Source organism: Malurus melanocephalus, unplaced genomic scaffold (genome assembly GCF_030028575.1).
Source record: "Malurus melanocephalus ecotype Western Australia unplaced genomic scaffold, MMel_1.1 scaffold_251, whole genome shotgun sequence".
In the NCBI taxonomy this organism is placed as follows: domain Eukaryota; kingdom Metazoa; phylum Chordata; class Aves; order Passeriformes; family Maluridae; genus Malurus; species Malurus melanocephalus.
Window position 1 is genome coordinate 526,020 of NW_026623483.1, and position 25,677 is coordinate 551,696.

The following is a 25,677-nucleotide window of genomic DNA, read 5'->3' on the forward strand; positions in this document are numbered from 1 at the left end:
CCACTGCATTCCCAGAGGAGAGGAGCTCCAGAACCACCCCTGGAGCTGCAGAGATGGACTCGACCTGTCCTCAGAATCACTGCATTGATCAGAGCACATCCATCACTGCAACGGGGCTGCAGCCACCACCCTGCCCAACAGGGTGTCAGGTTGTACTCTGACTGTCAGTTTAAGTTGTTGTTTCTGTACTATTGCCTTTATTTTAATTTTTCCTAATAAATTCTAGTTCTGACTTAGATTCTCCTGCAACTTATTTCTGTGGGGATAATTACCCCGCTGATTTGTTTCTCAAACTAGCACACTAAGTTGACCCCTCCATGCAGAATTTGGGGATGCCCACTAAGACGCAAAATCAAGACATGCAGAAAGTGTTAAGAAATTCGACTCCTTTTACAAATCCTAGTGAGGAAGTTCCATCTTTAAGAGACAAGACCAAGCAGCTGATGGAAATAGCTTCCCTGCCGTGGAGGCAGAGGCTTCCCAGGCTGTTCCATGCTGGTGCTGMAYCTCTCCATGGCCTCTGGCAGCAGCTCTCAGTGAGACAGCTCAGAGTATCCAGTTGCTTGGTGGCAGTGTTAGTCCTGCTAAATGCAGCAAAAAACTACAAAAATACATAGTTTTTGCCCATAAATTGCCACGAAAAGAGGGAGGCATTTGAAGAGATGGAATGATTAGTCAGTGTGATCTGTTCATTTCTAGGCACTGACTTTCACMGAGGAGATTGGAGTAGGAGTGGGAAGGAGTTTGTCATGGACTGCATGTACCAMTTACAGAACAGCATTTGGCATCTCTTATTCATATGTCAAATACGTGCCTGCACAGTGTGCCAGATACAGCTTCTAACGTATTTTTTTTTTTTTAAGAATTTAATGCTGACATAACAAAAGTGATAAATTGCTCAACCATGTGCAGGGCAAGCCCTCAATGCACTGATAGAGAAGCACATGGAGCTCCTGAAATCCTGCCATGGCTGAAGCACTTAGGACCTCTAGAAGGTGATGCATTCATATCCAACAGCAACAATCCATTCTCAGATGTGGGCTCTCCAGCACCACAGGAATTTCCAAAAGGTCAGTGGTACAGTCTGTTTTTACAACCAGAAAAGTTGCTCAGTCTTTCAGAATACCAACTTTTATTTTAAAGAAAATTCTTACACTCTTACTGAATATCACAAAGTTTCTTTATTATTTCCCATAATGGTCACATTTCACTATCTAGATTTAAGTCAGATTTCAGAACAGATTTTTAAAAATGAGGTAGACAGAGGGAAAAACAAAAACCTGCAGTAGCTGAATTATGCTCTTTACAGTGACATTAGACATTCACAGTCATTACAGAAATATTGTGCTTTATGATCCTTTTGATTTGCTGGGAGATTGAGGCAAGATTTCATAACATTTTACAATTCACTTGCCAATATTTTCCTCAGGCTTTGGCTTTAAGATGCTCCTGGGAACTACACCATGACAAACAATGGAAGTTGGCCACACTGGTCATGTCCTGTTTGATACCTGGCATGATACTGTGACAACAGATACCACATCCCAAATCCCCTTCACTTTGGAGACAGGAGTTCAAATGGACAGTTATTTTAAAGTGCTTTTACAGGTACTACTGCTCACTGATGAGAGGAGATACTTACTCAAGGCCTGAGAATACACTGAAGAGCTTCAAAGGATTAGGAAGAGGCCATTAACATGTTAGATATAAAATTATAACAACCCTCCTGTCTTGAATCTGACATGACTTTGATAGTTTCTGCTTCTCTTGGTCGTTTCAAACCACTGAAAACATGCTTTGTACTATTGACATTTTCCAAATTTACAGGCAAATCTCATCCTGCTGAGAACTCATAGGTCTCCCTAATCTCCAGAAGACATGCCTTGAAAGCTCCTGCCTCATTGAGATCAGCAGTCATGCTGGTGACAGCTCTATAAAACRCCCCCTGGAGCTCCCAAGCCCCAGAGAGGACAAGGGCCTGGTTGCAGATTGGGGGAGGAGGGTTGCCATATGCCAATGCACGAGCAATTTTTGACTTGCAGTCAAAAGTATCCCAAAAAGTCAGTATGCAGGATTTTCTGCCATATGGAGGAATCGTGATTTGGCCYTTTCCCCAGCTATATCTCATTAAGCAAAAAGGAAAGAAAAAAAGGCAGGATGTTCTTCTGTGCAAATCTCGCCCCAGAGTTCATCTTCCTCTGAGGAAAAGTTCATTGCTAGTATCTAGAAAACCAAGTCAGGGCACAAAGAGGCTGTAAGAATCCAGGTGCTTGAGGACAGGGCTCTGTCCAATTCAACAGTTTTTTTCTAAGTCTTTTACATTTTGAATATGATTTCTTTCAGGTAGGAGGGAGAAGTGCTACAGAGAGCCAGGACTGGTTCTAAAGGGCTGAGAAAGACCAGAGTAGAAAAAGAACCTCATCTTCCATGWAGTTTGCAGGGGTGCATGACAGTAAAGGATGTTATTTCCATGTGTTCCAGCATTTTGCACTAACAGCAATTTTGCTTTTGAGCTCCGTGGTCTGTTTTACTCAATGTGGGAAGTTTGTTTAATCTGAGACTGCTGGGATTTTGCCCTTATCATTTTTATAGACTGACATGGCATTACCATAAGGCAGACATTAACATGGTCTAATGTTTCAGAGACAATACCAGGGCTGGTGTCCAAACAGGTCACCATACCCAGGTTTAAAGTTATAAAGACACACAGACACCTCAGAGCCTTTGCGCTTCTTTCCGATCTTCCTCGATACAGAAAGATGTCAGGAGGAAAAAGCCTCCTCCAAAGACCCCAACAAAAGTACAGATGATGAAGCTGTACTGCATGCTCCAGAAACTCCACTGCAATGATGGGGTGTTCTTGGCCTGGATAGCATTGGAGATCTGGGGAGGGAACAAGGCTGCATTAATCAGGGATAATACCTACATCCTCTCCTGCTTTAAACAGTCTGTTTACAGTGTGGGCCATGAAAAGAATAAAAGAGGCAGATAGGGATGAGAGTCTGCTCCTAAAGTTATCAAACCCAGTATCCAGCACACCTGTATTCAGTGCTCTCCAGCTTCCAACTGGTCAAGTACTCTCATGTTGTTTTACACCTTTAGAGCCTCCAGTCACAAGAGCAGGAAATACATTTTACCATTTTCTAGCCCATTTCCAGATTGCTAGCACAGGATGGGCAYTTGGCTGTGATCTTTAGCATTTCTTGATGCCATTCATTAATTTTCTGCCTCCCTTATTGGCATCCAGTGGATAGAAACAGCGGGTCAAGCAGCAGTACAGGCACAAGCAGCAACACTCAGTAGACAGAGAAGAGATGGAAATCTACTTGAGACAAGAGTGGAGTCTGCTTTTGATCCAAAAGGCATTTGAGGAGTTATGGAGTGATGCTTTGAGTAAATGGGAGGAAGAACATACCAGGCAGGTGCTTTTTGTGCTGGWTGGAGAATGAGGTTGTAAAGGTTATAAATAATACGTAATAATTTTATTTTTGTAGACAGAAGGTAGATCTGATTTCCAGAAACTTAGTAATATTCAACACTTAACCCTGGAACCTGAAATCTTTTCTTAACATAAACAAAAAGATAAATRTTGAAAGCAGTAATTTTTATTACCACACTTGTTCTTGATGGTTAGAATATACTGTGTGACTTGAAATGCACAAATATGAGTCTCTTCAACCTTTGCTGGGTTTTGTATGATTATTTATGACAGTTTAGCAAGATAAGAGCAAGATCAACTCTAAATGGGACCTAGGGACTACAGCAAGCATAATGGCCATAATACAAGCATAATGCATTTAATTTTAAAATGCTTAGAGAAAAAATGYCTGGAGTGCAGAGGGAAGAAAAATAGGCTTTGAAAAAGACAATTCCCTGATTCTTCAGCCAGATATTTAGCTAAAAGGTTGGCTGAAGCAGGTTAGGAAACACTATCAGGGCATGAAAGCAGAAGATTTGGTGTTTAACCAACAGCAGCCATGGGTAGTGTTCATGTATGGGTTCACAGAACATTCCAGAGGACAATGTGGGTGCTCATTACACACAAAGCCACTTGGACACACAGTAGTTTTATTCCTGGGTTGATTGCCTCTGCTCTGTTGAAGTTACAGGGTTACCTGAGTTAATCTTTTCTGGATAAGCTTTTTTATCCTTCACTGKTTTTGATGAGCTGCTCTTTAAGGTGTCTTCTGCAGGTCCTGCACACAGTGGCGGACAGGATGCAGCATGAAGTCTAAGTTCTGCCCGTGTCCCAAAGAGGTCAAAGGACAGAGGGCAAGATGAACAAACAGTTTTATCTTTCAGGTAGGAAGTTTAAATCAATGGTTTGGTCAAAGRGAGAATGAACAAGATATATTTCACCTTATGGGGTACCTCCCATTTTTGCATCCCCTTGCTGCCATTTTCCACAGGGATGTTGGTTGTTGTGTTCCCACACACACAGAGGCAGATCTGTGTGAGAGCAGGAGTTTCTTAACATCATTGAGCAAAGTGGTCTCTTTGGCAAAAAAAGGAAGTCAGCGGGAGGAATCCTTCAGCGAGAGAGGTGTTCTCTGCCAGACAGATTACACATCTGAGACTCTAGGTTTCACCCGGTTAAGGACAAGGGGAAACTTCCTGTGTGGCTGGGCCAGCAGCAGCTGTGCAGGGACAGCTCACACAGGCACTGCTGGCCCTGTCCAACCCTGACACTGCTAACATGGGGTGAACTTCTTTAAAAAAAAACTTTCATACAAGCAAAACTTTAAAGCAACAACAAGGACTCACTCTCTCCGTCATGTTGAGTAAAGCAGAAAAATCAAAATGGGTGCTTTGTTAGCTACTGTGTCTTAAAATGAATTAAGGAAGGAAATGASACTGACAGATATAATCCAATGGAACTAAAACTAATGAATGGCACAGAGAAAACAGAATGAGGCTGCTTTGCCCAGAAGCACCTTAGATTAACTAAATGTAGGAAGGGCAGAGAAATCAGGTCTCAAGGAATATGGGAATCCAAGRTTAAGGTGACTTGAGACCAGAGTTGTAAAGGTCAAGTAGTATCTAAAGACAACCACTGCACCTTTTTTTTTCCTGATTTTCAAGATACCATTGACTAATTGCAAGATTTCAAACGTCATGGTTTTAACTAAGTCTTGAGTTTTAACACATGAAACTCCTCACAAACTGAGCAGACAGTGCTTAAATCCCAGGACACTGTCTTTGCAAAAAGGTGTGCCTTCAAAAATATGTGTCTGAAAATTTAAAATAAAAGTAAATTTCTACACACTGCATGGAACTACTCAAACTTCTAGGTACAGGATTATGTTCTACACACCTCCAGCGTCACAGAGGCAGATGTTTCAGGCAAGTAAAAGCGTTTACAAAAATGTCTGTGTCCTAAACTCAGGGCCAGTAATTTGAGTAATTTCTGATTTTGGGCCAGGTAGAGCCTATGATTCTTTGAATGTCTGTCTTTTAGTATCTACAAGTTTTACCCTAAGGAAAACTCAGTAAGGAGAGAATTCACTTACAACCCCGATGAGGTATGGGCTGCCTGCATCTCCCAGCAAATGGCTCACCAAAATCTGCAGGGCAATGGCTGTGGACTGTCGCCTTGGTGTCACCACGTACTGAAACAGAGCACAGAACACAGCCCACAGGAGAGGGAACATCAACACAGAGAACTTCATGAGTGACCAGCTGCTTCTACAATATCCCAGACATTGATACAGCAACTTTTATGTATTTCATATTCAAAYACTGTTTGCAACTTTGGAGACAGAGAAGTTATTCTGAGCAAAAGAAAGAAAGGCATAAGAGGGAATAACAATAAAGTAGCTAAACCAGGACTTCTCTGCTTCCATACACAGACTCAGAGCAGCTTGTACAGATCCATTTGGCCATGCAACCAACAGAAGCCTCCAGCCAGTATCCCTTACAGTCATAATGATTTGCTAATAAGGATTCAGCACTGACAATCTTTCAGAAAAAATCTCTTATGACCTATGTCAGCAGGCCTGGTCTAGACTGTTAAGAAAAAGTGGGGTACCTGGAACGTGGAAGAGCTGTAAAGAGTGTCAGCTGAGGCCTTGCAGACCCCTTGAAGACTGAGGGTGAGGACCCAGCCTGCTAGACCAGAAGGTGGCTAGGTGGCTGGTGATGCTTTGATGGCACTGCCTGCAACTGGTAAATACCTGAGACMCAGCTACTGCAGTAAGAACACCTCACACTGATTTTGTTTTTCAGTGCATACAGTTTAAATAACAAGTTGGAGAAAAAGATGTGGTGCACACCCAGAACATGGCAAAGCATCACGTAGATTAGAACTATTTTGTCAAATGAAACACAGTAATTTGGGGGTAATAAGAGCTCTACGCCTGTGCTACTGAAGATCAACTGAAGTGCCTGAAGAAGTACAGCATGATTCTATATAATTTGTGTCTCTTTCAATAACACATTTATACAAAAAGCATTCACAGTCAGAATGAGACAGAAGCAATTTCAAACCTTTATGGCTTTGTTTTCCAACCACTTGCTCATATCAGAAACAAAATGCTTAATATTTTCTCAGCACTCTATTCCACAATTTGGGAGGTTTTCTTGAAACTGACCTAAGCATCACTAAGGGTTTCTCACGCACTAAATTAACAGAGTGATTGGTGTTTTACCAAGGGACAGACTCAAGGTGTGTGACCTTTACTGGCTCTATCACTGCCTTCAAGGAAACATTAATATACATGATAGGTTRGGTTTAAAACTAAGAAAAGACCCTGCTCTCACATTTAATTTAGAGTTTTGGTCCTGCTTACCACATACTGCAACCAGTTTCAGTAAAGAACCAGACAACACTGGCAGTGCCCCTCTTAGCCAGGAATGGCCTCAACCTTGGATACACAAACCACTTGTAAACCAGCAATTCTGCACCCAGTAAGAGAGCACTGAGCAGCTGGATTAGAAGAGACAACCTCCTTCCATCCTGCATGTGCAGCTAACTTGTACCCTGCTTCATTCCTAGTGCCTCCAAAGGAGATATTTCTAAGCATGGATGGAACATTTCTTTTTCATTAGGAATATTTAGTGCTTCAATAATAATAAATACTAAAGCAGGGATGCTTTGGAGATCTCTCCAGAGTTACAGAAAACCACTGTGATGTCATCCAGCTCCCAGACAGTGAAAGAGTGGAATTATGTGCGTTTGGATGCTCTGAAATCCTTTGTCACCCATGGGGTGAAGGAACAATCCAACAGTTCCTTCTCACTGAGCCTATGACACACTATGGCCAAGACTGAGGGTGTGCAGTCTACCCACATTTTTTTTTTCTCTCAGAACCTACCTGGATGATGAGCATGCACACTTTGGGAACAGGATGTGCACAGAGACAAAGAAACTACAGTAGAAAACTTTGAGCTTGGGAAGCAGACGTGGCTAGGACAGACTGCACTAGATTGGAGACTGTCAGCTTTTGGCTCTCCGAGGATTTCATGTCTGTCATTTCATCTGTCCTAGACTCAGATTTCTTTTAYAGATAATGACAGGCTGTGTTTGAGWAATGCAAATCAAATATTGTTATGCACTTAATATATCATGGGCATAGCAAGCATRAGGAAACCTAAATATACTTTGGCTCTCCCAGTGCCCTGCACCACTTCCTACTACATTTATTTAATATCCCATATCTGTAACTACAAGAGACAGATGGAACAAAGAAAAATACMAGAGAAGGACAGGATGTTTCCTATAGTTTCAGGGCTCATACAAACTCTGTCTGTGCTGTTACTTAGYTCTTCTGCACAGCACAAACCGCACTCAACAGCTCAAGGCACTGTGGGATTCACTAGGAAAARAAGAAACAAAGGACCCCTCCCCCARGGACTCTGAAGTAGCCATGGGGTCCTGTCTGGCCACAGTGAGTGCCCAGGACCCCACACCATCATCAGTGTGACATTCTGCACACTGTCATCTCTGAGGAGAACCTGCCCAGATGCCTGCCCAGAGAAGCAAATGCCCCAAACAGGTACAGTTTGCAAACCCCTTGTGCTGCCTCTGGAGGTTTCAGAGACCCCCCYTGCAGACTGACACAGAGCTGTCAGCTAAAAAAGCAGATGGAACACACAGGCTGGTGAACACTCCTGCACCTCCAAGGCCACTTCTGAAGACAGGGACATGTTACAAGCTTTCCCAAACCCCACAGAGGCTTCCAGYTCCAGCATCTCCTACACTGCTAGCTGCCAAAAACCTAAAAGACAGAGTTCCATAATCTCACAGATAGTAAACCTGTTTCATGAGGAACACTCCAAGTCCAGCCTCCCTGTAAACCAGCAAGGCAGCTACAGCACTTCTCCACTTGCACATGAGGACTGTAGTTGTACAGAAGATACCTTCGTTTTACTCTGAATAGGAGGCACAAAGGTGGCTACATGCAGTGCATCTTGATGCACCAGCCACAAAGGGAGGAAGTCCTTATCATTCAGTCAGCATCTTCCTTTATCTTCAGCTCCACAGGTCGCAGGATAAATGAATTCCTAGCTACRCTGTCTAGCTAGTAGGGCCATGTGRGAAGAAAGGAAAGTAATTTTCATGGCAAAATAAGAACATGCATTAGCAAATTCAGCTATATTATCAGAAATCTTACCAGACCACATGGGAAATGAGGCAAAAAGAGAAATTACTCCTGCTATCTATGGCACCCTTCAGTCAATACAACAGGAGTAATGCACTGAACTCGTGGGGTTTCAACAAGATGAAACACAACTCCCAAATAAGATTGCCACTGAATGAGCAGACATCTACAAATTCAGCTCAATTCCATTGTTTTTCTGCTAAAATGATTAGTAACATTTAGAATTCAAGAGGTCCAACCCAAAGCACATTAATGGTAATAAATTGGATGTCTGCTCCCAGGAGTACACAGCACCACAGTGCTAGGCCAAACTTTTCACCTCCTCATTTCTTGCCAATTGATACAATATTGATGATAACTAATCCCAYAATATTCTAAAATAAATGGAGATTAGACATGTTGGTCACCTGGGAGACAAGAACTTCCTTCTCTTCTGGATTTACATGGATCCAGGATATGGCACTGATGCTCCCTACAGATTTTCTGCAGGCTGCAATGTGATGCAGCATTCCCTAAGAAAGCTGAGACTGAAGTGATGGAACTGAACAAAACCCCCACTCCTCACAGGCTTTGCAGTTTGGGTTCAGGAAGGAATTGAAGAGCTGACAGCAACTATCTGCCTCACTCTCCTCACTACGTATCAGCCCTACCTAACTCATTGATGTCACCTTCTTCTTTAATAGAGACAGAGTCAAAACGCAGATGTAGGAGTTCAAAGAAAAGAAACTTAAAAAAGCTGGTGCCTCAACTGATGTAAAAAGAATGGCAATGGTATTAATACTCAGTTCTGGTGCAAAAAACCCTCCAATTATTTCAAAATAAACTGAAATAGAAGCTAATTAAAAATGTCAGTCTGGATCAGTGATAGCTTTCCTGCACCCGTTCACTGCTGCAAGGCTTCAGCTCTTTTCTCATAGAGTAAGTGTTTTTGACTATTCTGTAAGAGTCCAATAAGAATCGAAATTCTCTTGGCTGCTGGCTGAGATTTCAAGCAAGCAGCCAATTCACTAATGCTGACTACATTATTTACTATTTTATTAAMATTCCAGAGTGCAGAAAACTGACATGTAGAGAGCAGCACCGTGAAAGAGAACATAATGCACAGTCAGTGTCAGCAGGACTTTGTTGAAGACCCATGAAATGTAAGTCGTTCCATTCCTTCATCCCAATCAGAATACAAAGAAAGGTTCTTCAACTATGAAATACAAAGATAAACAGACTTGTGTCAAGGCAAGGTCAGGCAGTGCAAGGAGAGCTCTGTAGTGCTTCACAGCTGGCCCCTTTGGTTACTAGGCAGTGCTCAGCATTTGGSAATATACTTTCTCATCCTTTTACACAGAACACTGTAATAGGGATACTTTTATCTCTGCTTTATTGTCCACTACTTGGGTTTAGTTAGCTGGTAGAGACACCAAGCAAGTTGTATATCTGAGCAACTCAGACCACAGTGGCAGCGACCTCAGGGGTAACTTCCAGTTCCTGTGGCAGCAAGGGATGGTGACCTGTGTTCCACTGGAGCCACAGGCTGCAAGGATTTTTTACTGTCCCTCTTGTGAACTTGTATTGTGCATCACTGCATGTTGCACTACACATAAATGCACTCACTGTGCTTCTTAAATGAAAGATTTATTATGACCACGGAGTTTGCAGCAGCAATCTGCAAATAGATTTCAGCTCCCTTAGAATGAAACACTTATTACATAAAATGGGAAACGTTCACCTGACTCTTGCTTGGGAAGAAACAGTCAAAGATCTTTGTCCTGCTGTACCTTAACTTTGTGCCTTCTCTCACTTATTCTGATAGCTTTACACAATTTCCCCACTTTCAGTGCTAACTGCAGCAGCRTTGTGCCAGTACCATGCTTGTCTGAGCAGTCCCTGTCTCTCAGGGAGCTTCCTGCTTGAAATATTTGGGTTAAAATCACATCCACAGTTTTTCAGCACAGAGATCCCAAAGTAGAGTCTGGGTTCCCTGTGTGACCCAGTACTCTACTCCTCATAGAAAAGGGTAGTGTCAATTTAAATATTTTGCCTTATGCCCATGGGTAGCAACAAAATAATTGTCAATCATACAAATAACTTTGGTATTTAAATCAGCTTTCTGCAATCTGATTATCAGATATGAGCATTTCTTTGCTTATTGCACTGATAAACCACATTCAACTTGTTCATATTATGGATTAATGAAAAGAAAGTCATATAAACTACTTGATAAGACTGTAATGGTCTGTGTAGTTCAGTGATCACAGCATCTGATCCAGGGTTTACACAGACATCTATTAGTGACTGTGCAGCTACAACATAMATGGAATGTTGCCAAATTTTTCTTTAGAGTAAAAACTGAAGTAAAATTACTAACTCTAAAAACCTTTGACATGATAAAAAGAAGAAGCTGCTCATCACAGCCTAGACAAACTGTGCTACAAGATGTGTGCTTTTCACATCACTCCTTTCTAAAGAAATGACTGATCACAGAATCAAATTTAATCATGCAGTGCTATTCCTCAGGCTTGTGGTGTCAGTYCTGGAACCCCCAAGAGCCCCTTATGCATCACTGCTGGCCTGATGCTTTGGCAGTGTAGCACCACTAATGAATTCGACTTGCAAGTGCTGGAATTCATCTACACTGTATTCTGGGCTAAGGGAACTTGCTAATAGTTCATGGACTATCAGCTTTGCCTCATTTGGATCACCCTGTCAAAGGCCTCAAACACAAGTATAAAGCCTGATTAGAGACCAAGAATGACCTGTTTCTGGTGCAGAGCATTTTTTTTGTAGACATCTGACAACACAAAGCTGTACACAAACCCAAATTACTCTGGGTACAGGCAGCCCTAGAGAGTCCTACATGCGTGAGTTCCAAATCAGGACATCTTCCTGGGATTATAATAACTTGGGCTATTGCACCACCACACCCTCATTGCCACTGGCACCCTTGCCCAGCAGTAGATTGTGGCACTGATACCAATAAGAGAATTCCTAGTAGGAGTTCATTCATCATTCCCCAGGAAGTCACTGAGATGCAGACTTAGGGCCAATATCACATTGAGAAAACACTTGAAATAAAGAAATAATTTCACAAGCACTTACCAGCAGTATGTCTGTGACAACAGCCCAGTTTACAGACAAAAACAGTTCTCCAAATGCAATAAAAATCTGCAAAACAGAAGAAAGCAGTGACTATACTATTACTACACTATACTATACTATACTATACTATACTATACTATACTATACTATACTATACTATACTATATTATACTATACTATACTATACTATACTATACTATACTATACTATACTATACTATACTATACTATACTATACAATACACTGCATTGCCCTTCTATGTTGTGAAGATGAGGCAGGCTCACTGACTGTGCTCCACTGCTCACTGACAGCTATGTAAGAGTTGTCCTACCTACCTATTACTTCTGAATTAAACACCTCTATCTATGCTTACAAACACTAACTTCATCTTGGAGGTGGGAAAAGAAACCAAAGAAGGTATTTGAGTCACATATCCTCAGCAGAAGAACCAAAAGAGGAAGCAYATGCCACCCTCCCAGATCAACTGCTATGAACTAGTGAACCCAAGAACAGAAAAGCAAGGTCCATGGCAGAGAAATATTCAGCACAGGTTTAAAAAGTGTACAGGGATGCAAATGAAGCCAAYTGAACACCTCTGTGCCAGTACAAGTACTCTTAAGGGCTTCTTCAGACAGGGAACTTCCAAAATGGAATGGRTTACAAGGAACAGGCAGCCTCAAAACCTTGGTGTCCTGTGGGAAATCCCTAATCCATCACAGATGGGCACCCAGCCATCAGGAAAAGGGGTAGGGCACACAACAGTTCTTACAGCTGTGCTTCAGAAAATATTAACCCTTTCAGCCAGCCTTGGACACAGATTGGAGTGGCCTACCCAGACTAAGTGAGACTTGAGGGAAGCATTAAAGTTACAGCATTGAGGTGGAGGAGTGCTAGAAAGCAGAATCTCTTCTGAAACACAAGCCACAAAGTCACATGGCACCTGACACATCATTCTCATCTACTAACCAGACTGATGGCACCTTGTTACAACAGGTGCCAGCACAGTGTTTGGTAAGGTCTTGGTCAAGATGTTGTCCCTGCTTGATGAAAACAGAGTCTAGGAAAGGCACTATGACAAACGGAGAGATGTTTTCTGAGGGGTGGCTTACATTCTTCTAAGAAGAACTAGACCTAGTATGCCTTGAATATCTATAGATATCCTATAGTTAATAGATACAGATAACATTCCTAGGATATTCATACTTCCTCTGTGGTTCTTGTCTGTTTTGTTCATTTATTTTCTTCTCCAAACCAGTTTGGAGAAAAAGTTCCTTGAAGCACTATACTTAGTATAGACCATTATCTATATATCTTTTTCTTCACAATATTTTAGGTTAGATATTAGGAAGATCTTCTTCCCTCTGAGGGTGGTAAGGCCCTGGCACAGGTTGCCCAGAGAAGCCCTGGCTGCCCCAYCCCTGGAAGTGTCCAAGGCCAAATTGGACAAGACCAACCTGGTCTAGTGGAAAGTGTCCCTACCCATGGCAGGGGGGTGGAACTGGATGGGCTTCCAGCCCAAACCTCTGATGCAATGATTCTGTGATTCTATGATTCTAATAAAAGGTATATTTTGATAGTTACAACCCAATGTATTGATTCACTTATCTAGCACAGTCTGGCAAATTAAACTGTTGTTTTCTACCTTTAATGACAAAAAATCCCTGGATAAACACACTCTGAGTGAACCGATGTGGGAATCTGAGAAGCAGAAAAAGAAAATGGCTAATTCTTCTGGGCACTCAGATCCACACTCTTGGATCCAAAAATAATCTTCAATTTCACAGTTTGCTTTGTGTGTGCACACACTCAGACAGGCAAATCCACCTGTGTTGTCTCTTGCTATAAAGGTGTTTTTCCACAGGAATACATATTCCTGAGGAGTCAGAAGGAAAACCTCTTTGAACAAGTGTTATTCTTAGAAGCAAAAAAACTGCAAAAGTGCCCTTTTGCAGAGAACTGTTGATTACTGTAATTAACTTTACTTGGATCCTCTTATTTATGTTAATCATGGTSATTTTGGCTGTGGAGTCACAGGAAAAAAGCACAGAAGTCTTTCCCTAGCTGTTACCAGATTATAGTTGAAATAAGGTTTATATTCAATTCCCTCTTACAGGGATTTTTCAACATTCCTAGTAAGTTTCTGTTTTTTCCCTTTACTGAGAACAGAATTTAAGTGACTTATATTTCAGTTTGCATTGCCAAAAGCTTGACTTTGAAGATCAGCTAGTGATCTGGGGCTTTGAAGGTGAGGGCTAAATTATTCTTAGCAAGAACTGTGTGTATTGTGCAGTCCCAACTACACCAATCTTTTAAGTATTCAGACAGCAAAAATAAATAAGAATACTAAATCAGCCACAAAACATTAAAAATTAACATAAGATTGAGACTTGCTTTAACTACATTTTTGCATAAGGGACAAGTTTCATGCAGCCAAATGCACAGTTACTATTCTCTTCTTCAGTGTGGACACTCTACAGGTCCTGAGGTCCAGTTTTTGTGCTCTGTTCACCCTTCATCCCGGAYCTAGGACTGCCCAGCATGGCTCTCACAGGACAGACCTCAGCTATGGGAACATCAGAGCCCAGAGCTTACCTGGATACCTTGTCAGAAGTCACTGAAACCTTTTAATGGTTTACAAGACTGCAGAGAATTCTGCAAAAGCCACCCCTCTCCTCCTCCCTTTTTCTATTCTCCCTAGGATGCCATAAGACATTTTGCTAATTTTCACTTACAAAAGTGGAAAGGATGTTTGTCTGGGCCACCATCAGAGCTATGTAGAGGCACAAGGCAGAAATGAACATGCTTGTGGCACAGATCAGAGGATCAGCTTTGTTGTTTATCTTCCTTAATCGTCTTGCGGCTTCTGCTCCAGCAATAACACCCAAGATTCCTGTCCCAATGGTGATGCCTCCAAATATTAGGCTGGTGACAAAGCAAAAGATTCAGTTGAGCATAGTGAGACTGTACTGTGGAGAAAAAAAATGGTGTTGGCTTGTAGCTGTAGTTTCAGAGGAATCTTTAATGGGGAAGTTGAATTTTATTCCACTTGATGTAACCCTCCTGCTCCTTCTAAATGGATGTAATCTCAAGCCTCAGCTGAAGCTATGGCTTTGTGACAGAGGCTGTATCCYGTGGAGAAGATATGGGCTCTGCTCAGTACGACCTGGCTTGGACATGCTGTGATTTAGAGGAGACACAGTCATCCTGGTTACCCTGTGAACCAATCTACTCAGTCATCCCTGAAACACAGATGGAGTAACTCTGTATCACAATCTGCTGTCTTGGAAGAGATCCTAGCACATGGAATGATATACATCTAAATTATAACCCTCTGCTTAGCACAGCTGAGATGAGTCATTTCTCCGACTATGGGAAACACCTACCACTTCCCAGAAGAGTTCAAAGAATACTGAAAGGTAACTACTGCCAGGTCCACATAGMATTTTCTGAATGCAGAATTTCCAATACCACTCAGCTTTGTGTGTCTGCAAATGAACCACAAGTTCATGTTTTAAWGGAACATGTAATGAATAGTTTAGAAGATTCAGCTTCCAAAGGAAATTCCATATGTGCTTTTGTCTCTGTCCCAAATGAGAACCCCCAATGACAAAGCAAGTCTCTAGCACAAGATCAGTGGTGCCACTGATTGTTTAATGTATCATAACTCTCTGAAGGMAAACAGGGACAGGACCAATGTATTCTGAGCACAGGTGCTTCTGARTATTTTAGAGTGCTACATGGTAAGTTCTGTACATTTTCCTGAGCTTTCTCTAACTGCAAAGCAAAGTAACCAGTTGGGATATGATCGGTTCCTTTAAATTGCAGCACATCCACTTCTTCATTTCTTTCTTTCTGATTAAGAAAACCTCAATAATTCTACAAGAAAAAAAGGTATTGCTATGCAAGATAACAAACTTTAAGCAAATTTGTACTCTCCCTGCAAGTTCTTCGGGGTTCTGATCCATCACTGACTATAGCTTGATAGTGACAGTATAGGTCGTCACTAGGCAGAATAACTATCTCAGAGATTTGTTCAGGAGTGGCAAGTTCCAAGGTGACATTGGTTGATTGAAGCATGGAATTGTGTTTAGATATTCATGTATTGTAAAGTGTAGTTGAAATAAACCWGCAGCTGGAATAAAAGAGAATGGCCACAACTAAATCCAAGCACAGTTCAGTCGACAGAGAGTAGGAAAGCACAGAAGCCTAGTCCTGGGGAAAAGCTCCTATGAGATCTTTTAGTATCTGAGAATGCTCACATATCTGTCTGATCTGTTCAAAAGTGTCTGCACAAAGACCAAAACAAAAACTTCACACTGCCTATCAATCTACCTTGAAAGGACTGAGACTTAAATCTGTTGTGGTGCCTAAAATGGAAGCTTGTGTTTCCAAAGASTGTAAGTGACACAGTCCTGATCCTTAAACAAAGTCTGAAACTGCTSAAACAGCCCGAGGGGAAAACATCTTTAAAGTATCCCTGAGCAGGTCTGGTAATGTGCAGCTCAGTTCCTCCAGCACYATCAGTCTGACACAGTAGTTTATATTCTGTTTTTTTACACCCCCTTGGAATAAGAGTCCAAACCCAGCCTTATGCTGCTTCTGGCATGAGCTTATGCCAAGGTTATATTTAAAGCATCCTAAAAGAAGCAGTACATGAGGTTAAACTATCAGATGCTCTGTTTCACTTCCCTGAAGACCATGTCTGCTCTAACAACACTACTGTAGAATAATAATTCAGAAGTGGATTAGAAAACAAACTAGAGGCCAACACCTTCAGCTTAATGAAGGAAGTATTTAAACTGCACCTGTGAACAGATACAGCCAAACAGTTAAACTGTTCAGCTTCCCTTGTCTGCCTATCCTGAGTCAGACTCCYGGGTTTCACTCCCTTCCCAGTACTGTTCATTGATAAGTAATGTGCCATGGTGGCATCCATGGAAGGACAATTCATTTCCCATTGAAGGATTTTGGCATGACTCTTCAATCCATCTGGTTACACTACAACTCAGAAATCATTTCTGAGTTGACTCAATTATTCCATTGCAGAGAACACATTAAGGTGTGATGGGTGCTTTTCCCTTTAATTGTCTTCATCTGGAAAGGCCATGTAGTAAGCACTTAGTTCTTTGAAATTTATTACAAAAGCAGATACTGAAACCAGCGTTGGGATACCTCCTGAAGAAAGGGACACTTGTACAGTAGGAAGTCAGTCCCAGTGCTCACTGGGAGCTGTGAAGACTCAAGAGGAATATTGAATGTACACTTGTATTCTGGACAATGCATTGTGAAGAAAAACTTCTCTTCCTAGGTGGGGAAAAGTGATCTACAAAAAGTTGTGTTATGACTACTTCTACTAGTGTAAATTCTCCTTCTTATACAATATTTCATATTATTCRTGAATCTTCATTAGTCTGGACATGCTCTGCAAGCAGAGCTCGGCTGGCAGCTATTCACAAGATGCTGGTTTGATATGATGATACCATACTACATCAAAATCATCAAGCTTTCTTCAAACTGAGAGCCACAATGAACTTGACAACATGGCAGGGATTATAAARCCAGATTAACAATAAGATAATAGGAAAGTTACTAAAACACAGGATTTAAATATACTTAAATTGGTATTTAACTAGCTTGSTATGCACAGTCATTTGTCAACTGAAATCTCCTTGCTAAAGCTGCTCCTTTTTCCCCATAAAGTGTTCCTGTTATTGCTTCTTCCCACTTTACTTAAATAGGGCTGGCAGCATCTTTCCAGTTAACTGAGTGATTATAAACAAACAAACAAAGGAGAGTGTCTCAGATACCTGGAAGCAATTTARTTTAACATTCACATCCCACTGCCTTCACAAAAAGTGCTCAGTCACATCCTCCCTTCTGCCTTTGGAAACAAGCTGTGATTGAGCACTGTGCAGTGTTTCCAAGTGTGCCCCCACAGTCACAGCTCACCTGTTAGATGAATTGCATGACTCTTGGAGACATGGTGGGACAATGCCCTGGACAACCTGAGCCCTGTACAGAAACAGTGGCACCCACATTCCCAGGGCTCCAGTGATAAAGGCCATGGCAGTCAGACCCAGTGAGGAACAGACAAAACTACAGCTGAAAGACAAAAGGAAACAAATGAGAGATATTAGAAAGAATGGTATGTGAGCAAAAAGGGAAAACCTACCTGCAACACCCAGAATTTCATGCAATAACAAAATAATTCATTCAGACATCTTATAACCAAAATCCACTCTCTTGAATATCTGAACTCTGATCAGCTTTTATTATGAAATCCAACAATAAAGTACTAATTAGAGCAAAGGGTATGACCTATTGATTTAATGCTAAATCCTGCTCTCTTGCAGATTTTATCACCATCTTCTGCCAAAACAATTGCTGTGATTTTTGTTGATTTTTGTTGATAGCAGAAGTGTAACAATAGAGAGTGAGCAAGAATTTAATGGCTTAGGAGCTAAAGGAAAGGGTTCTATGTGCAAGTCTAAATGCCTCATGTTTTAAGTTGTTTCTATAACCAGTATAAATGAGAGTGATGTCTGGGTCTTCCAAACTGTGAAGTTGCAGCAGCTGAAGCATTCCTGAACTCCACCTGAGTGAGTAAAAATAGACTCTCAATCTCCATAGCAGTTTTTAGACAAAAGGTGAAGCATTTTTGAAAGCTTGTCTCCTTTCTGCTGTATTCTAGGAGAAAATTAAATTTTTGCTGGACTCTTTGTCATTAATAGTTCAGGAGAAAACTCCCTTTGAGGTCGATAGGTATGTATGAAATCTTAAGACTGCCGCAAATGATCAAGTGACAACCAGACTAGAGGATTTGTTAAGAAATTACCCCAATTCACCATCTTCTAAAAATAAAGTGCTCTTGGACTTGATTAAAAGTGAAGCCACATGGTTTTTTTTTGGCAGTATGTCTTTATGCTTTGCAAATAATTGCCTAAGGAAAAGAAAATGGAAATCAATTGCTAAAGGAAAAGACAATTAAAATGTATTTTGACAACAATAGAACATCTCTGTAGGAAAGCAACTTTGGAGATAGTCTAGTTATTGAAATGTTAGAAGGGTTCATTTTTGATTCAAGAATTTTTTTTTTTCACTTCAGGATGTAGTGCCTACAAATTGTGATCCAACTAAACTGATGTCTAGTGTACTTGCTCTTCAGGATGTAAAGAGGATGCAGATTTAGTGGGCAGTTAGAAAAACGCTGGATCCTCTGGAAGAATACTCCAAAGATAGACAAGGTCCCAGGAAAGCAGCCTTTAAACGAAAAGCGTTGGATCGGGAACACAGCCTGCGGGCAGCGGCAGCACGGAGCCGGGTCTGGCGCAGCTGCACAGCGGCACCTGCTGTTCCCAAAGCGGCTCCAGCTTCTCGTCCTGCCCCGGCAAGGCCTGTCACCGGCTGACTGTGGGGTCACAGGAGCGAGGAACCTGCTCCGGTCCGGATTTTACTTCGTCCTGCAGGTCAGCTGGTGGTGTCGTTAATTTTTGTGTGGTTAAAAGCCGTGTGTCAGCCACGGCTCAGTTCATCAAAACACATGGAGAATTACATTATAAACCATGTTGGGGCTCTACAAACACTGACCTCATGCACAGCAAGCTCCCAAACACCAYAGAGACTGACTAAGACATGCTGCTCCAACCTTTGTCAGGCACTAAGAATTACAAATAAATTTATACCCGAAAATTATGCACTTTTACCTATCTAGCTTAACYTACGGGCTAAAGCAAGAGGGAAGGGAAAATTTAGTAGAAAGTAGACCTGGATTTAAATAGGATCAAACTRCCATTGTAACTTTGCCCCCTTACCCCTCCTCAAAATGGAAGGATAGAAGAAGCAAAGAAATTTTTGATCTCTTATGTAGCATTCCTGTGGAAAAGTGGAAGAAAGATTTTTACTAATGCTGTTTCCATCCTCTTGCCTACAGCATGTGGCACAAAGGAGCAGAGCAGGATTCAATGGACTTATTTCTTATAATGGAATGGTCACTCCTCAACAGAGGGAACCTTTGTAGCTCAAACYACTTACTTCTTGGCAAGTGACCCCACATCTTGACACCAAGTAGTTCTGGCAGTTCTGTGTACATCTGGCTTCTCATCGGCTCTTTGTATTGTGCCAGAGATGCTCAGAGCTCTGTGTGCAGCTGTCTTCCTCTGGATCCTGTGAGGGACCAGTAGAATCAGGAGAAGCAGTGCCAGACCTCCCATACAAGGAGTTACCTGTAGACACAAGGTTGATTAGATGAAAGATACCTGTTTTTATAGTGAGAACTCAACAGCAATTCAAATTGTGTTAGAACAACTGATCAGAAAATTGCAGATATATTCAGAAATAGATGTGCGCTGGTTTATGTCATATTTGTAAAGAAAAAGAGTGACTTTGGTGACTTTGGAGGAAAGATACTAGATCCTCCCTCCCCATCACAATATACATGATTGCTCCTCCCTCTGATTTTAAAGAAAAGCGTGTGAAGAAAGAAAATTGTGCTGTAGTACTCTGGCCACAAACACAAGAATCACTGATGCAGTCACCAGYATTACCTGAATAATACCAGTGTTACTCCAATGAATATTCTGCCCCACTCACATGCACGTGCCAATTGATTTTGTATAAAAGGTATGAGACTCAGCAAAGTGTTTCCAAGGCTCTAGGTGCAACAGACATCATGATGACATGACCAGAAGAGGTTATTTTGTTGAAACCCTCAAATAATAGAAGTTGTTCCCAACAGTGTTCCAGAAAAGTGATGCTACAAGTATAATGATCATTTTACCTTCAAATTCCTCTGTTTGAGGAGGTCTTGATGCAATGACAACCATTCCAAATGTGTCTTCAGGTAAGAGGAACAGCAGAATCTGCCCTGGCTGTGATACAACTTCACCTGCACCTACCAGAACTAGGCAGAAATCTGCCACTTGTCATGCAGGAAAACTTCTAAACACCACGTTCCTGAACTGTCAAGAGTATACAATGTCCTTCCACTGCTCCATGAACATAAAGAATCCAAATCCCAGTGATAATGTTACAGTGAATGAAAGTTAGTGACTCACCCTGAATGCCCAATGCCAGTCACCTGTGCTTTTTGCCATGCCAGCTGCCAGCATATAACCACAGCCACTGTAAGYAACAGAAAGGAATGATCAGTAAGCACCAATAAATTCTGGATGGCTGAAATTACATGTCTTGCCAGCTAAGGAGTGCACACAGAAGGTTCTGTCATAGTTTTCCAAAGGGATAAACAAAAACAACCCTCATGCTCTGTGTTAGTCTACTTGCCAGCCAGTATTAAAAACAGAGTCGAACCTCTTTCAAGCGGACTTGAGATGATGACAGTAATGTCCCAGATTCCCCCTGGAATAGCTATTCTATAGAATGACACGGCAAACCYGGATCAAACAGCCCATAAAACAGTTTATTACCTAATCCTTTCTGTGCTAGCCACAGGAATTATGCCCTGCAGGAATTTCTTTACTTTTAATCTGCCTTCTGGGCCCAGCTTTGGCTGCCTGCTCTTATACAGAATATGCCTCTAAACTACTTGAAAAGCCCTTCCCCACCTTTTCTTCAGACACAATGTCAATTTAACTAAAAGAGGAAAGGGAAGTACTAGTTCTTCATTGGAAGACATTTAACAGAGGGTTCTTGAAAGATTTGTCAAATAAACTAGTATCTAGTTTGTCTTCCCAAACACAGAAATAAATGATATACTYTCATGCACATATTTCTTTTAGAATTTATTCAATGTTTTATTCAAAACCAGAGTTTTACAGAGTGTAGATTCTCTCTAAATATGTTGGGGAGAAAAAAGAGAATTTTTTTCAAGGTAATCAGAGAAATACACCTAATCAGCTCCATTCAAACTTGCTAAGGAAGTGACAAATCCCTTTGCAAGAGCAGTAYAGATATATATCAAAATAAATCTGATTTGGGCTCAGGGTATATTGAATTGCAGGTGTGGTCAGACAGAATTTCAAAAGGCCACTAGCAAGAAAACCAACCTTCCCACTGGAATGAAGATGTAGAAGATAGATAACACTGTGGTCCTTTTTCCTTCCTCAAACAGGTCTGCAATGATGGTAGGTGCTATAGTGGAGTAACTGGCAGAGCCAATGCCAACCAGTCCTCGTGAAAGAACAAATATCCTGTAATACTGTGGAGAAAAGACATATTGTAGTCAAAAAAGGTCCATGCAAGAAAGAAAGAAATCTTACTGTTAAAGAGGGGCATTTTAGTGGATCAAATCTACCAGAATCAAACTGCCTTTTGATGTCTGTATTCCTTTCACTCACACCTCACTGCTGGGCTTTCTCTTTCTACACAGCAGTGACTTCTCAGAGTGACARCCAGAGGGAATCTCAGGATAGGGTGGATAGAGCACATACTTGCCCAACAAGYTGTCACACTGTAAGGTCATAAACAATAAACATTCAGGACAAAGATAAAATCCCATCAACTGCAACAATAATGTGTGGGTTCTCTATTGCCTAGGCTGGACTCCAACATTCCATAAGGCATTCCTGCATGAAATACATTAGTCCAGGCTTGAGGCTCGGGAAATGAGTGGTCATTGGTGCTTTTCCAAAGGTGATTAGAGGACTCTATATCAAGTTCTTCAAGATGTATGCAGGTTATTTTTGTAGCACCCTCTAARAAAAGCAACATACCGACTCAGTGATGAATGAACTTCCTAAGGTTACACCAGACCAGAAGAAAATCCCAGCTCCAAGGATGATTTTCCTGTTGTAGCGGTCTCCAAGGTATCCAAAGATGGGGGCAGCCAGCATGTAACACAAGGTGAAGACTAGAAATCCAACAACAAGCAAAGACAACATYGATCAAATTATTTGTATCACATGTACTGCTCACCCCTCAGATAAACTCAAGTTATTTTTAGGACAGGGGTTGAGTTTTTAGGACTAAGATGAGGATTGATATTTGGAAAAGGATAAATACAGAATCAAAACACCTATACAAAAATAATATGCGTGTGAATTACTCAAGTTCTGTATTTCTTAAGAAACACTTCATCTTTTGTGATTCACATACTGAGAGATTTTTGAAGGACTCTGTTCCAGTCTGACTTTCAGTTTTGCACCAGTTTTGCAAGGCAGCCTGCCCACAAGTGGAAGTGAGCAATACCACATACGAGAAGGAACTAGAAGAGGTAAGTAACTGGACTTATTTTAGGAGCAGACCACAGAGGGGCAAGGCAAAGTCAACTGTGTCTGAATTGAGGAGATTGTATTACCTGTTTGCAGSAGACCTGTCTTCCCATCGCTAAGCCCAAAATATTTCTGTATATCCAACAGGATCCCTGCAACAGAGGCAGACACTGAATGATAGCAAACTACCCTGCTAATTCCTTGCAACTGCCAACTCAAAAAACAGGGCTTGCAAGAACTGCAGCACGTTTAGTTTCTGGTTTGGATGTARGCCATTACTCTACCACAAGCACAAGACGCACAGAGAATTAAAAATTCTTATTGCATCTTCCAATATAACGGTCTTATGACAGCCAGTTTCCCCACTGTTTCAACCACGTGTTGTGCTGTTTCTTTTGCATCATTAGCACCTAAGTATATGAACAATTTAGAGGTCAAAGTTTAATGGACACAATGCAGAACAAAACAGWGGCAACCTTTGACACCTCATGGACRTTAAGACAAAAAGATAATTTTCATCTCTACACTATACCAAGGCTGCAGATCTTCCATCTCACCTATCTTGTCTTTCTGATTTACATTGCTGAAAAACAATTAAAAATAGAAGATACTGCTTTGAAAAAAGCATACCTGTACTCCAGTGTTGAAAGATATCAATCAAAAATAGGTATTTCTTCTCATGCCACTTCAGTTTTGYCAAAATAGATAAAATCATAACATTGTTAAGAGGATGAAACCACCACCACTTAAGAGAACAAGCTCTGTATAATTYGCCTGCTGTGCTCACAGGAGCTCATCTGCAGTAGAAGGCAGTGGGGTGAGATCAGCAAGAGGCACCACTTCTCCCACAGTGTTTTACATGTGCCATGAACTACACTGCTCCAGCCACTTATATTCCTTATGGGACCAGTTAATTTAAAGCTAAATCCATGTTCTCCCACAGTCCCCAGGGCTGCAGCAGCAGTCCACTCCCTACTGATGTCACTTCAAGTCATTGTAGATCAAGGTCCAGCCTAACAGCAGCTCCAGAGATTTCTAGCTGTTTTTCAATAACTCTCGAACATATTTTACATTTAAAGGTTTCCTGATGGTTTCAAAAGTTTAAACAAGTGATTTWATTCAAATATTTGGCATCATTTAAACAGGACAATCAATTGTATCTTTCCTTTCTAGCTGCCAGTGATCAACACACAGAAATACTGTATTACAGAGGTTTGGACTGATGGAGTTTTTAGAACAAATCACAGCGAACAAGACTTGAACAGAACGACAACTTCATCTCAAACTAACATTCACATTGAGCGCCAAGAAAATGCCAACCCCTCCACATAACTAAGATAACTAGACCTCTCAGTTGCTAGCAAATTACAAAGCATTGATTTGAACAGCTTGGTGACAGATCAGAGGTAAAAGATCTGCATGATCACTAGTTTTAACAAACTGAAGTTAGCAGGCAATTAAGGGGAAGAGCTTGTTTTCCGTGACGCAAACTCTGTCAAAGCCTGGGAGCAGAACTACCCRGAAACCACAACTTTGTAACTCCTGTCAGTTTACTTTTAAACAGACACTCATACCTCCCCTTCTTCTCTTTCCTGTTGGCTGGTATCTAACAACATGATCATACAGTTCGACAGCCAAACTCAAAAGCATTGTTGCAAGAATTCTGCAGTGGCACTGAATTCTAGCAGGACATTGCTGTGGTATAAAAACTGCAGCTTACAGACTTCCCCCATGGCCCAGGAGTCATGGAATTAAGTAAAAAGTGGTTCAGTCATTTAATTAAAGGAGATGTTTCAAAGGCCTGGCACTACCCCCACCACTGCTCTTGAATTCTTACATGTCCCTGAAGGTACCCCACTCACAAGAGCATGTTGGGAAAATTTTAAGCACTTAGCAGGTACAGCAGCCCACGAATAGTTCAAAGCCTGGAATGAGCCAAATGGCTTCTTGCACTTAACCCTTYCAAGGGGACACCCTTCTAGTATCCAAGTTCTTCCTTTCAGATATTTTAATCCTCTTCTGTCCCCTGCCCTTCTCCAAGGAAAGTTACTTGACAACAGAAGTCATACATAGAAGTTTTTCACTAAAAAGAAACTTCTGTGTATGAATTCTGTTCTCTCTCTCTGTTTAAAATACTGTATATTTGTAAGCATTTTACTAAATATTAATATCTAATAAATCATTCCTAGGTCTTTCCAGATTTGTAATTGGAAGTTTCATTAAGAATATAAACAGCCTAAAAGAGATAAATAAGAAAAAGTGAAAAGACAAAAGTATATCCTTACTTTAGAAACATTTGTAGAGCAAGCAAAGCYGTTAAGAGCTTAAATTTGTTTTTCTTTAGAAGAGGAAAATAGGSTCTCACCTGGCACAATGAACCAATCCATGAAATTTATTAAATTCCCAAAGCACAGTACAGCAACTACTAGCCAATCCCTCTTTGCTGGACTGTTTCTGGACACAGACTCTGATGAACACTGTGTCCCATCTGCTGCAGCAGCTCCATAATTCTGTTCCTCAGGCACTGCCTGGAGCAGCAAGCCTGTGTCTTCATGTTCACAGCAGGGTTGCATGTTCCCAGTGCAGACACTCAGCAGGGATGATGAAGCGTTTCCTCACACAAAATTGATGTTGGGGCTAGGAGGAACTTCAATCACTACGGTCATTTCCGGCACTGAAGCACAGCCACTAAGAACTGAAATGAAATGTTCGTTGCAGCCAGAAAAACTAACTAAGAAAGAAGCTGCAGGGCTGTGTTTTTGCAAAACTGCTGAAGACTGTGGCCTTGAAGACAAGGAAAAGTAAACGCAAACAAAAGCAAA

General features: G+C 41.3%; 1 protein-coding gene across 1 annotated transcript; it reads right to left on the reverse strand.

Annotated features, from left to right (window-relative positions):
- Positions 1-1,166: 1,166 nt before the first annotated feature.
- LOC130579024 (protein spinster homolog 3-like) lies at positions 1,167-25,451 on the reverse strand. The gene is made up of 11 exons (XM_057375512.1): positions 25,221-25,451; positions 22,942-23,007; positions 22,358-22,494; positions 21,692-21,843; positions 20,744-20,810; positions 19,722-19,912; positions 17,640-17,792; positions 14,423-14,612; positions 11,691-11,756; positions 5,511-5,609; positions 1,167-2,883 (listed from the first exon to the last, which is right to left on the reverse strand). The coding sequence occupies exons 1-11, from the start codon at positions 25,426-25,428 to the stop codon at positions 2,716-2,718; spliced, it is 1,497 nt and encodes a 498-aa protein (XP_057231495.1). The 5' UTR covers positions 25,429-25,451; the 3' UTR covers positions 1,167-2,715.
- Positions 25,452-25,677: the final 226 nt, after the last annotated feature.